At 39.4% G+C, this 10,603-nt stretch overlaps 7 protein-coding genes across 7 annotated transcripts; 3 read left to right on the top strand and 4 right to left on the bottom strand.

Annotated features, from left to right (window-relative positions):
- Window positions 1-12: 12 nt before the first annotated feature.
- Gasu_06330 (tetratricopeptide repeat (TPR)-containing protein) lies at window positions 13-2,952 on the top strand. The gene is made up of 3 exons (XM_005708687.1): window positions 13-498; window positions 548-706; window positions 763-2,952. Exons 1-3 carry the CDS (start codon window positions 388-390, stop codon window positions 2,701-2,703), a joined length of 2,211 nt encoding a protein of 736 aa, XP_005708744.1. The 5' UTR covers window positions 13-387; the 3' UTR covers window positions 2,704-2,952.
- A 10-nt stretch (window positions 2,953-2,962) lies between these two features.
- Window positions 2,963-4,328, top strand: Gasu_06320 (ubiquitin family protein). Its single transcript, XM_005708686.1, has 6 exons — window positions 2,963-3,086; window positions 3,132-3,480; window positions 3,528-3,789; window positions 3,840-3,941; window positions 3,990-4,042; window positions 4,090-4,328. The coding sequence occupies exons 1-6, from the start codon at window positions 2,999-3,001 to the stop codon at window positions 4,241-4,243; spliced, it is 1,008 nt and encodes a 335-aa protein (XP_005708743.1). The 5' UTR covers window positions 2,963-2,998; the 3' UTR covers window positions 4,244-4,328.
- A 3-nt stretch (window positions 4,329-4,331) lies between these two features.
- Window positions 4,332-6,692, bottom strand: Gasu_06310 (threonyl-tRNA synthetase). Its single transcript, XM_005708685.1, has 4 exons — window positions 6,444-6,692; window positions 5,331-6,387; window positions 5,079-5,279; window positions 4,332-5,025 (listed from the first exon to the last, which is right to left on the bottom strand). Exons 1-4 carry the CDS (start codon window positions 6,668-6,670, stop codon window positions 4,393-4,395), a joined length of 2,118 nt encoding a protein of 705 aa, XP_005708742.1. The 5' UTR covers window positions 6,671-6,692; the 3' UTR covers window positions 4,332-4,392.
- Window positions 6,693-6,702: 10 nt separating this feature from the next.
- Gasu_06300 (uncharacterized protein) lies at window positions 6,703-7,127 on the top strand. The gene is made up of 2 exons (XM_005708684.1): window positions 6,703-6,885; window positions 6,938-7,127. Exons 1-2 carry the CDS (start codon window positions 6,729-6,731, stop codon window positions 7,102-7,104), a joined length of 324 nt encoding a protein of 107 aa, XP_005708741.1. The 5' UTR covers window positions 6,703-6,728; the 3' UTR covers window positions 7,105-7,127.
- Window positions 7,128-7,131: 4 nt separating this feature from the next.
- On the bottom strand, window positions 7,132-8,262 carry Gasu_06290 (uncharacterized protein). Its single transcript, XM_005708683.1, has 2 exons — window positions 8,128-8,262; window positions 7,132-8,082 (listed from the first exon to the last, which is right to left on the bottom strand). Exons 1-2 carry the CDS (start codon window positions 8,227-8,229, stop codon window positions 7,255-7,257), a joined length of 930 nt encoding a protein of 309 aa, XP_005708740.1. The 5' UTR covers window positions 8,230-8,262; the 3' UTR covers window positions 7,132-7,254.
- A 9-nt stretch (window positions 8,263-8,271) lies between these two features.
- Window positions 8,272-8,942, bottom strand: Gasu_06280 (uncharacterized protein). Its single transcript, XM_005708682.1, has one exon. The coding sequence runs from the start codon at window positions 8,927-8,929 to the stop codon at window positions 8,297-8,299; it is 633 nt and encodes a 210-aa protein (XP_005708739.1). The 5' UTR covers window positions 8,930-8,942; the 3' UTR covers window positions 8,272-8,296.
- Window positions 8,943-8,951: 9 nt separating this feature from the next.
- On the bottom strand, window positions 8,952-10,602 carry Gasu_06270 (uncharacterized protein). The gene is made up of 3 exons (XM_005708681.1): window positions 10,124-10,602; window positions 9,237-10,069; window positions 8,952-9,181 (listed from the first exon to the last, which is right to left on the bottom strand). Exons 1-3 carry the CDS (start codon window positions 10,593-10,595, stop codon window positions 8,975-8,977), a joined length of 1,512 nt encoding a protein of 503 aa, XP_005708738.1. The 5' UTR covers window positions 10,596-10,602; the 3' UTR covers window positions 8,952-8,974.
- Between the last annotated feature and the right edge of the window lies 1 nt (window position 10,603).

The following is a 10,603-nucleotide window of genomic DNA, read 5'->3' as shown; positions in this document are numbered from 1 at the left end:
ATTAGCGTTGGAATGAGGGATCGAATCGCCAATGAGGATCCCGTTATTTGATCCTGCTGTTGGGTGGTGGGAGTGATTAGCACCACTGTTTTTTAGGCACCTCTTCTCATTTGACGTTAGAAATTTTTCTTTGGTTTTTAGGTCTTCTCTTTAGCCTTCTTTTTTTTGAATGATATCTAAGGAGTGTTGTCGCCTCTAGTAACACATCAGGACAAGGTCTGCTTTGCTGAAAAGTATCAAGTTTGTGGTTGTCATCCGCAAGCCAAGTAGTTGACCTTGGTTTGGTGAAGAAGTGATTTCTAAAAAAGCATATAGTGAAGTCCCGTTGTCGTTTATATTTTCAGTATCACTCTCTTGCTTACCAGTTGTTGAGGTAGAACGACTTTCATGTTGAGATTGGAGAATCTTGAGAAAGACTTTGGCAGTTTCGAAAAGACTCAGAAGAATGGATCAATAGCGAGTTCTCGAGTTCCTTTACAGGAGCAAGAAAAAGCAAAGGTTGTATGTTGCAGCAGTTGAAAAAATTATTGACTAATCTTATCTGTAGGATATTTCTTTGAAAGAACAAGGAAATAACTTTTTCCGCAGTGGAAGATATCATCATGCTACTGAGGCATATACCCAAGCTCTAGAATTAGCGGATCCAAACGATTATGTATCAAGAACGATTCTCTTGAGTAACCGGTCACAATGTCTATTAGCGTTGGTATGGTCTCTCGCATAGAAATTTAAGAAGAAAGAGTTTAATTGCTTTTATCATAGCAAAAGTATAATCTTGCCGTTGAAGATTGCACTAAAGCTTTGGAGTATATGCCTACGCATTCCAAGTCTTATTTTCGCAGAGGTCAAGCTTTGGAATTGTTAGGTCATTATGAGGCAGCTTTGAATGACTACCAGGTTGCTGCAAAACTCGAGCCTAAAGCTCTAGAAGTGACTGCTTGCGTTGATAGATTAAAGACTTATCAGTCATTGTCAGTTAGGAAAGAAGAAAGAGTTCGGAAGGAGCAAGAGAGACGTATTCGAGAAAAGGAACGTCGTCGTATGAAAAAAGAAAAAGAAAGTATGAGAAAGAAAGGTTTTGAAGAATTCCACAGTCCTGATGTTGGTTCCTGCTGCGATTTAAATAATGATATGGCAATAAGGAACCTTGTTGAAAAGAGTTCTTCCGTAGCAAGGGATGCAGAAGACAGCGTTTGTGATATATTAATGAGAGAAAGCCAGACGAACAGTGACGGCCTTGGTTCACTTAATTGCAATACTGCCAGAGATTTATGCAAAGAATCATATAACTGGGGAATAGCATATAATGAATTTGTCCCTGCTCATACTTCGACAAGTTCTAGTTGGTCCTCTGTTTTATCGGTTTCTGGAGCTGAAGATGAAAACCGTAGATACTCTTCTTTGACATATTCTAGTGGAGAGAATGTGAGTAGTTCGCAGCGAACACTGAATTCTTCCTCAAAAGTAGGCACGATGGGTAGTGCATCCGATGAAAGAGCAGAGTATATAACTTACCCGGTCCGTTTGAATAGTCCTGATTGCATGTACTATTTAAAGACGGGCAAGTGCAACTACGGATCTCGCTGCAAATTTAATCACCCTCCTCGTGACGAACGTCTTATCAAAGCTTTAAGCCGACGAGATTGTTTTGATTTCTTACAGTTTGGAAGATGCCCTTACGGCAAAAGCTGCAAATACAATCATCCATCAAAAGCAGAGCTTAATGAACTTGGTTTTCAGAAAGACGAAAGTATATATTACAACTCAAAGTCAGAAGTTATTGAAAACAATTCGCAGCAATTGAACACACGATGTCAAGATGCTGTCGACTTGGAGAAACTACAAAAAAACTCTAGATTAGAATTGGGCCTATATTACTTAAATGAAGGTCGAAATGACACGTCTGGAAAAGATTTTTCCTCAACCAAAAGTTATTCTGGTGTAGACCAGTCGTCGCTGTTTAACAGCTTTCAGAGCATCTCGACCAGAGTGCGTCAATTGGATATGCAGCAGTCCCCATATTCTTATGAAAACACGGACCCGTTAAGACATTCTGATTTGAAAAACTCTTCTTCAACATTTCCAACAGACATATCGCTTGACAACTCTTCAAAGTCAATCAGCCTTTTTAGGGGTTACGAAACAACGGATTTATTAGATATCGATGTTCAATCTTCTTTAGCTGACTTGAATCAGGAAGTCGATGCATTGTCTTTGGAGAATTCGGAAAGTTCGTTGAGTCTGTCGCACCCGAATGGTGCTAAGAGTCTCTCTCCGCAGTCTGTAACTCCTGTGAAAAAGAACAACTGGAGTCCATCCGTTGAGTTGGCAAGTCCTCGTTTTAGTCTTGAAAATAGTTCACCTCTTTTAGGAGGATTTCCAAGTGTTTGGCGTTTAGAACCGTCTGAGCATGTTCCTTGTGACAGAAAGAATGAAAGCCTTCGACAATTTTCGTCTTCTTCGTTATCATCATTCGAGACTGGCACAAATGATAGCACTTCTGGGTTATCATCTTTCTCAAATTTAGCCTCATTTTCATATTTACAAGGATCCAGTCAAGATTCTGCCCTTTTTCAACGCCGTTCTCCATTGGAGAGAGCAAGTTTGGGTTCTAATAATGGCAGTGTTGGTGAAGTCTCGTCGTCTTTTAGTAACACGTTCTGGACTAGTCCCGTTTCCAGATTCTGGGACAATAAGCAATGAACCTAACTGTGTTGGCTATCTTTGTGTTTTTTCTGATATCTCTTGTTATATCTCTTTTTAGTTAATATGTGTTCTTTCTTGGTAGACAAGATTAGGTTTAGGATAACCTTCTGTGTCGTATTATTCTCTCTAGACTTATTAATAGGTGTTCGTTTGTGTTTATAGTATGCATGGTTGAGTTTTGTGTCTTTGGGATTCGATATAAAAGTGTTTTTGTTTTCCTTTGCAAAGAAAAAAATGGAAAGCCAAATTAGCTTTTGAGAAAGTTGTGATCGACAAATCGCCAAATTCAGAAATGTGTGAAAGCGGTGATGATGAGATGAAAAGGAGTTGTGTATTTCGTGTCCGTTGGGGAAAAGAAAGTTTTTCGATACAAATTTCAGGTTAGTATATATAGTTTCAATGGCACATATTCTCAACATTGTAAGCAACTGCAACTCTATGGGAGTTGAAGCAAGAGTTGTTAAAACGTACCAACGTGTTGCCAGACCGTCAGAAAATCCTCGGGCTGACACTGCGCCCCTATTTACTTGCAGATACTGTAACACTACAAGAAGTTTGTAACAAAAATGAATATAACTTAATATTGATGGGCACTCCAGAAGAGCAACTTCAACAGATATACAACCATGCTCCCTTTCCTGAAATTGTAGATGACGTTGAAGGAGAGTCTCACCGAACCGAAATTGTCCACTTTGAAAAGTGCATGGAAACTTTGGAACGTAACATAAAACAATTACAAATAACTTTGATGAATGAACTTCGTCCTCAGAAAAGGTATAGGCAGACACATTGTTTTGTCGGTTACTCACTTGGTGTCTCAGACTTCTCGTGTTGGATCTTGACAACACTTTGATGCATAACTCATACTCTACAACTATTCAAGATGCAATTCGTCCCGGTGTCCATGAAATGCTGAGCACCGTTTATCCCTTTTATGATATTTGTATATGGTCACAGACGAGTTGGCGGTGGTTGGAGGCCAAGATAACTGAAATGGGTCTTCTTTTGTGTCCTCACTATGCAATATCCTTTGTATTGGATAGGCTGGCCATGGCTTCTGTAACTGTACGAAAGAAGCGACAGGTATTGAGACGCTGTTTGTTTTATGTTCCGAAATTGACCATTGTTGAAAGTTGAAGAAGCATTCGGTGAAGCCATTACAAGTTGTTTGGAGGAAATTTCCTGATCATTTTTCTCCTCAGAATTCTATACATGTGGATGATTTGAGCAGAAATGTAAGTCACTAGCTCTTCCACAAGTTGTTTTGTAAAGTGGTTTCCTAGTTTGTTTTGAACCCAGAAAATGGTTTAAAGGTATCGCCTTATACAACCAAAGAGTGAGTATAGATTGAAGACCTCGTATAAGATAACGAATGGTTTATAGTACGAATGACAGAGAATTGTTTTTGCTAACAAATTATTTGGTATTGATAGCTCAAAGAGAAGCTGACTTTTCCAAGGTCAACCACAAGAAATGGAAACATTATGAACGTAAACATCGCAGAGAACTGGATAATATCTTTCAAACGTTTTTTTAATGCTTAGTTTATGCAAATATGGAATGTACAGCAGTTGTGTTGTTTGTAAATAGAATCAATTGGCTATAAAAAGTTGAACCATCGTATCAGCATATTTCACAATATCCTTCGATTTTACATATTGTAAGACTATATTTTAACTATCACTGTCATTCATAATTTTTTTGTAATCGATGAAATTCTTCTAAAATATCTTCAAGACTCTTTTCTCCAATCACTTGATTGCTACGTGTTCGTACATTTACGGTACGATCTGCTGCTTCCTTTTCTCCCACTACAAGTAGATAATTGTACTGTGCCAACTGTCCTTCTCTTATTTTCTTCGCCAACTTTCTATCCGAAGTATCCATATCGACAAAAAAGCCTTGTTCATGAATCATATTCTTCACATGTTGTCCGTATTCGATGTATTTTTCACTAACAGGAATGACGATCACTTGACGTGGACTCAACCAAAATGGCCATTTGCCAGCACAATGTTCCGTATAAATTCCCAAGAACCTCTCTACCGAACCTAATATCGCTCGATGAATAATTACAGGACGGTGCAATTCAGTCTCTTCATTATCTCCTTGTTCATTTCGAGAATCTTGTTGACTATTCTTCGAAGGTGCGTGATACACTAAATCAAAACGAATAGGAAGCTGAAAGTCAAGCTGGATAGTGGCACTTTGATGTCTCCTTTGTAAAGAATCGTGGATTTTCACGTCTATCTTTGGACCATAAAAAGCACCATCTCCAGGATTCAGTGTCCAGCCACCTTTCTCATTGCAGCTTTTCCCCTACAAACTCAATCTTAGAGTCTCAAAGATATCAGTCTGGAAGATACAAGTACCGTGAAATTCTCCAAAGCTCTTTTCAACTTCTCTTCCGCTTTATTCCACAATTCAATATCACCAATAAACTTTTCGGGTCTAGTGGAAAGTACCAACTCAAAGGTAAATCCAAAGAGCTCATATACGTGTTTTAAAAACTCCAACATGTTCATCACTTCAGTTTCCACTTGTGAAGGCATACAAAAGATGTGCGCATCATCCTATTCAACTGTTATTCACGACTTCATAAAGTTGACTTGCATTTTCCTCACTTGTTGGAATCGACGAACTCTTGTAAGTCCAGATAGAGCACCAGAAAGTTCATTTCTATGCAGCACACCAAAATCTGCATATCTAAGAGGCAACTCACGATACGATCTCTGACGACTACCAAAAAGTAAACAATGGCCAGGGCAATTCATAGGCTTCAAACCAAATTCACGGTTTTCTACTGATAACAAAAACATGTCTTCCTTGAAAGCCTGTGCATGACCTGATGTCTCCCATAACTGAAAATCAAAAAGATTAGGAGTAATGACTTCCTCATAGCCTCTCTTCCAATATTCCTTTCTGATAAACTCTACCAATTTGTTATATATACGAGCTCCATGTGGATAAAAGAAACAACATCCTGGACTCCAAGGATGGAAAGTCCATAGCTCTTGCTTTTTGCCTATTAAACGATGGTCACGTCTCTCTGCTTCTTCTAAAAGAGACATATACTCTTTCAACATCTTATTATCTGGAAACGATATGCCATATACTCTTTGAAGAGATGGATTGTTGGCATCTCCAAGCCAATATGCCTGACCTGTCTTGGTAAGAGATAAGGCTTTCACCATAGTGCTAACAGGAACATGTGGGCCTCTGCACAGATCTATAAAGGGACCATCACGATACGCCGTGATTGTCTCATTATCTCCAAGTTTCTCTATTATTTCTAGCTTAAAAGGATTATAACCGAACATTTCTTTTGCCTCTTCCTTTTCTAGTTCCATTCTCTCAAACGTTCGTTTAGACTTGGCAATTTGATAAGCTCTTCTTTCCAACTCCCTTAAATCTGCTTCTCTAACCGGATGTTCTGTATGCATATCATAATAAAATCCGTTTTCGATGGGAGGACCAATACAAAGCTCTCCTTTGAACACATATTCCATAGCTTCACCCACCATATGTGCAGTACTGTGCCATAATACTGATTTTCCTTCTGGTGTTTCAAAGTCACATATTTTCAAGTTACAGTCTTCTTCTAGAGGTCTACTGAGATCCCACAGTTTATCGTTTACTACCGCTACAATGGCGCTTTTAACCAAATCAGGAAACAGCTCCCTTGCAAGATTGCTAGATTAGCTTCGAAGAATAGTTAGACACAAACGTTTACTTACTTGGTGATATCCATTGGCGTCGTTTTCTCCTTGACAGCCATCTTTACTTGGCCGTCAGGAAGAGTCACTCGGATGGGGACGTCTGAACTCGGTACTTGTTGCTTGTTTCTATTTGCTTTCACTCGAAACCATGTTTCCAATCTTTTTCTCGTGTATTCAGGAGCGTTTTCATCAATGGTTAAGTTTCCCATAGTTTCTATCATTTCAGGTAATATATGATGATCCATCAAAAGGGAAGAAGTGTTCACTCGACGAACAAACGAAGATACTTGAAATTAGGAATTGATGGGACGTTTGACTGAGTGGGAGAAACCGGTTCCTCGTTATCCAGTTATTGACCGGAACCCTTCTCCCGGTAAAGTATGGAGAAGTTTCGACCTCTCTGAATACGGCAGAATCGTTTTGCTCACTTCTATTGGGTGTATTGTTGGTTTGACGTCAGGTAGGTGGTGTAGTTGACACTTATGTGACGACCGTTAACTGACCTGTTGAAGCTACAAGAACAACAAGGACAAGTAGTGTATTCATGGGAGGACTTTCCGGTTTATGGGGTTCTACAACTTGGGCGTATATGTCCACTCGAAACAAACTGAGAGGAATGAAAGATAACGGTCTCGGTCGGATTCCTATTGAAACTGCACATCGCCAGATGCGTGAATAGCACTGTGCTTAAAAGGACTAATCTATGTAGTAAAACTTGTTTCATAAAGCAGAACTGTTGCTTCTTTACTGACTTTCCTTGTTGAACTGGCAACTCTTAATACGTTTTTTGTCCGACACAGTTGGAGTATCAACAACTATAATACTCATACTATGCATCGGAATAACTCTGCCATTCTTCTAGTTCCTTTTCTTCCCATTTATCTTCTTCTGTCCTTTGATAGGCTCCTTCTCTCTTCTCAAGGCGCCAACGTACCCAAAAGAACGCTGGGATACTCACAAAAACCACGGCTAACAACCAGGCCGAAACGACACCCCTAGTTAACCCCCACTTGGGGATCAACAACCCGCACAGAATAGTGTATGCTGAACCACAACAGGTTCCCATCATCATAGGGCCAACTGCTCCACCTTGTACAGCTTCTCCCGCTGATATCCAAACGGCTATCATGGTCGTTGAAAATACGGCCGGAAAGACTGCAGCAACTCCAGCAACGAAATCGTTCACATGAGACAACAGTACCGCAACGAATACTGCGAGAAAGGCAAAGAAACCTCGAAGTAACAAAACACGTTTTGAGACACTTTCTAACGAAGAAGAGGAAGGTGTAGGTGGGGGGTTCCAGGTGGCTGCTATACCAAGTACCAATTTTAAAAGCGCTGCTAAACCACCTACTAATTCCACTTCAAATAATGAATGAAGCGACTGAGTAAAATACAAAACTACAGTAGCAATCAAAAACCAACAGAGAAAGGAGACGGCAATCATGGCGCTCAAACGTTGTTTGAGAGACCAGATCTCTGGTAATAATGGCGGCAAAACTCTCCAACTGAGAAGAAAGAGAGAATTGGTAGCAAGTCCAATAGGAGAGGAAAACATTGATATTCTAAAGCGGTCGGCATTTCCCTTGCATTCATTCCATATACCTATTGAGGCAGGAACGATGGTCCCTGGTAAACTGCCAATAATACCGCCATACTAGGACAAGTAAGTCTGAAAACAATATCGAAACAACACACAAACCAAACCTCCAAAGCTTTCTATACCAAGGGTTATTAAAACAGCAAGTAAACTAGCAAAACTTCCTGACAACAAAGCAACTTTCCAAACATGTTCCAACCACATCCTTTTGGTTTCATTTCCGACGCCAATATAAAATTTTTTTCATTCACTGATATGTTTTCCTGCCTATTTATTCCATTTCATCTAAGAACCGTATAGGAATAGAATAATTGGTTTCTGTGTCACAATACTGACTATGCCACTCAGTTTCAAAAGTCTCATCATCTTCAGGAGTACAGTTCAAGTAGTTGTCATATGTCTTATATTCACTGCCATCTCCAACTTTCCTAGTTTCACGACCGCGTCTACCCAACTGTCTATAAACAAAAACTTCTTCTTCCTCGGAAACGCCACTATTCCTTCTGTATCCCATAACTTTGGAAGCTTCCTTGTATCTGCTCGTCATAGTAACTTGTTCAACAACGTTCCCATTGCAGTCAATTTTCCTTGAGGAAGAGGAGCTAAATATCTTTATATCTGGTTTACTGCTCTTATCAAAGAGCTTATTCATTCTCTCAAAGGCTGACGTTGTGCCTCTAAGATTACCACTATCCATAGCACTTTGCAGGTTGCCTATTGCAACTAACGAAGAAGAGGCGAAAAGGTTACTCTCCCCATCTTCCTGTTGCTGCCAAAGAGTCGAAAAACGGGGGTTCACAGAGACTGTTTCTACCCTGTTTCCCTCTGAATAACTTTGTGCACTTGATTCCCCTTCTGGTTCTTCAATAATTATTTTTTTGCCAACTTTCCGTTCTCTATTCATACTTCCAACACTACACAAAACTATGGAGACAAATTGTAAAAGAGCTCAACTCCATAATTTATTTTTCATATGTATCAATTGGCTTTCTAAACTTTTTACCAAAAGGAAGCCAACATCCCATTTCGAGCCATGTTTGTCTTTTAGTATTTTGATACGTTCTCGTAACTTTTGTCTCTCTTCTGCAGAGGAAGAGTTCAAAAACCGATTTCTCAAGTCCTCAAACGACTTACTCAGTTCACTTAAGCGAGATACCTAGGAGGACCATTCAACTCAAAACTGTTATAAAAACCAACTATTTGCACGATACCAAACTATGATATAAACGATATTTCTCAATATACTGATTCAATATCTCATCTGGACTATACTCAAAAGTGTCTTTCTGATCCTTCCCGGTAAAACCTTCTTTCATCTCATTTCCAGAATTACACTCTGACTCTCGTTGAAAGGCTTCCAACGCCGCATTAATCTCTTCTTCACTACATAACTTATGTTGATCCTTCCAACGTTGCAATATCTTTTCGGCACTTTTACTTTCTTCTCCCGAGTACAATGGAAATTCATGAACAACTAGCGATGCTATTTTGTCTTCCTTTAATCTCCATTTACCATCCCGTAAAACTGCGATTTCTTCCAATACAATATCCATAGAAAGTGATGCGTCTGACTCGAAACGAATAAAGCGATCTTGGCGTTCTCGTTCCAATTCTTCTCTTGACAACGGACCCAAAAGCAACATGTACATAAGAAATGTCCGCAGAGTCATCGTCTTCTTCTTGGTATCTACTGACGGAGCATGATGATTTGTCAAGTCCTTGCTGGATTCCAACCTACGAGCATGAATTTGCCTATCTTGAAAACTAGTCGTACTAACTTGTGCTCTATTATTACTTCTAGAGTCTCTATAACCTGTGGAGACATATGAATGAGAAAGAGATGAAACATTGCGTGCATGTATTGGCAAAGAATTGTTCTTCCTTGTGACAACGTCCTGCAAGTGTTCTGAAATGCTCTGTTTGGAAACTACTCTATCGGACTGATGATTAGAATCCTTCAACTGACTTTCGCTTGAAGTTCTCTTCAAAACAGGTGGTAAAGAAGCACGTCTCTTGTTCCCTATCAAGCTTTGCTTCAATACTCCTAAATATTCAAAACAAATAAATACATTTCTATTCCAATGCAATATAGACCAACCGTTCTTTTTCTTATTTTCTAGAGGTTGTATGACCTTTATATCGTGTGCATGAGCTTCCTTCTCCGCTTGCAAAACTCTCTTCTTCATATGTTCCGAGATTTTATTCGATAACTGCTTTTCTTCAAATAGTTTTCCTTTCACTCTTCCACTCAAGATGAGGCTGTTGCTATCATCGTCTCCAGGAGCAGTTTCATAAAACTCTATATCACTGTTACTTTCGGGAATATATTTCAGCTTTATCAGCTTATTCTCATCTAATCTTAAAGCAAAATATTTTCCCTGTTCTGTAATAACAAGCTGCGGTCCTCGTAGGTTAGAACTGTTTGAGGTACTACCCTCCAAGTCTTCCACTGTTCTCGCTTCTTGCTTCAACTGTTCAACTAGTTCTGGAGATAGTTTGACCAAGTATGCGTTGTGAATACCAGAAGAGGGGTTTCTGAGGATGTTCAAGTTATTGGAAGAACCACTCATACCTCCAT

The sequence above is a fragment of the Galdieria sulphuraria genome, assembly GCF_000341285.1.
Source record: "Galdieria sulphuraria unplaced genomic scaffold scaf_3, whole genome shotgun sequence".
In the NCBI taxonomy this organism is placed as follows: domain Eukaryota; phylum Rhodophyta; class Bangiophyceae; order Galdieriales; family Galdieriaceae; genus Galdieria; species Galdieria sulphuraria.
This window is presented reverse-complemented; position numbering and strand designations above follow the sequence as displayed.

Excerpts from the sequence above, each read along its gene's own strand:
- Gasu_06330 (XM_005708687.1), top strand. The coding sequence starts at position 388 with ATGTTGAGATTGGAGAATCTTGAGAAAGACTTTGGCAGTTTCGAAAAG. Across the intron at positions 499-547 it reads AGGAGCAAGAAAAAGCAAAG|GATATTTCTTTGAAAGAACA; the intron begins GTTGTATGTTGC and ends TCTTATCTGTAG. Across the intron at positions 707-762 it reads CACAATGTCTATTAGCGTTG|CAAAAGTATAATCTTGCCGT; the intron begins GTATGGTCTCTC and ends CTTTTATCATAG.
- Gasu_06320 (XM_005708686.1), top strand. The coding sequence starts at position 2,999 with ATGTGTGAAAGCGGTGATGATGAGATGAAAAGGAGTTGTGTATTTCGT. Across the intron at positions 3,087-3,131 it reads TTTTTCGATACAAATTTCAG|CAACTGCAACTCTATGGGAG; the intron begins GTTAGTATATAT and ends CAACATTGTAAG. Across the intron at positions 3,942-3,989 it reads TGGATGATTTGAGCAGAAAT|TTTGTTTTGAACCCAGAAAA; the intron begins GTAAGTCACTAG and ends GTGGTTTCCTAG.
- Gasu_06310 (XM_005708685.1), bottom strand. The coding sequence starts at position 6,670 with ATGGATCATCATATATTACCTGAAATGATAGAAACTATGGGAAACTTA. Across the intron at positions 5,280-5,330 it reads GAGTTCGTCGATTCCAACAA|GATGATGCGCACATCTTTTG; the intron begins GTGAGGAAAATG and ends ACAGTTGAATAG. Across the intron at positions 5,026-5,078 it reads GAGCTTTGGAGAATTTCACG|GGGAAAAGCTGCAATGAGAA; the intron begins GTACTTGTATCT and ends TTGAGTTTGTAG.
- Gasu_06300 (XM_005708684.1), top strand. The coding sequence starts at position 6,729 with ATGGGACGTTTGACTGAGTGGGAGAAACCGGTTCCTCGTTATCCAGTT. Across the intron at positions 6,886-6,937 it reads TATTGTTGGTTTGACGTCAG|CTACAAGAACAACAAGGACA; the intron begins GTAGGTGGTGTA and ends GACCTGTTGAAG.
- Gasu_06290 (XM_005708683.1), bottom strand. The coding sequence starts at position 8,229 with ATGTGGTTGGAACATGTTTGGAAAGTTGCTTTGTTGTCAGGAAGTTTT. Across the intron at positions 8,083-8,127 it reads TAGAAAGCTTTGGAGGTTTG|TATGGCGGTATTATTGGCAG; the intron begins GTTTGTGTGTTG and ends TACTTGTCCTAG.
- Gasu_06280 (XM_005708682.1), bottom strand. The coding sequence starts at position 8,929 with ATGAATAGAGAACGGAAAGTTGGCAAAAAAATAATTATTGAAGAACCA.
- Gasu_06270 (XM_005708681.1), bottom strand. The coding sequence starts at position 10,595 with ATGAGTGGTTCTTCCAATAACTTGAACATCCTCAGAAACCCCTCTTCT. Across the intron at positions 10,070-10,123 it reads AGAAAATAAGAAAAAGAACG|GAGTATTGAAGCAAAGCTTG; the intron begins GTTGGTCTATAT and ends TTGAATATTTAG. Across the intron at positions 9,182-9,236 it reads ATCGTTTATATCATAGTTTG|GTATCTCGCTTAAGTGAACT; the intron begins GTATCGTGCAAA and ends TGGTCCTCCTAG.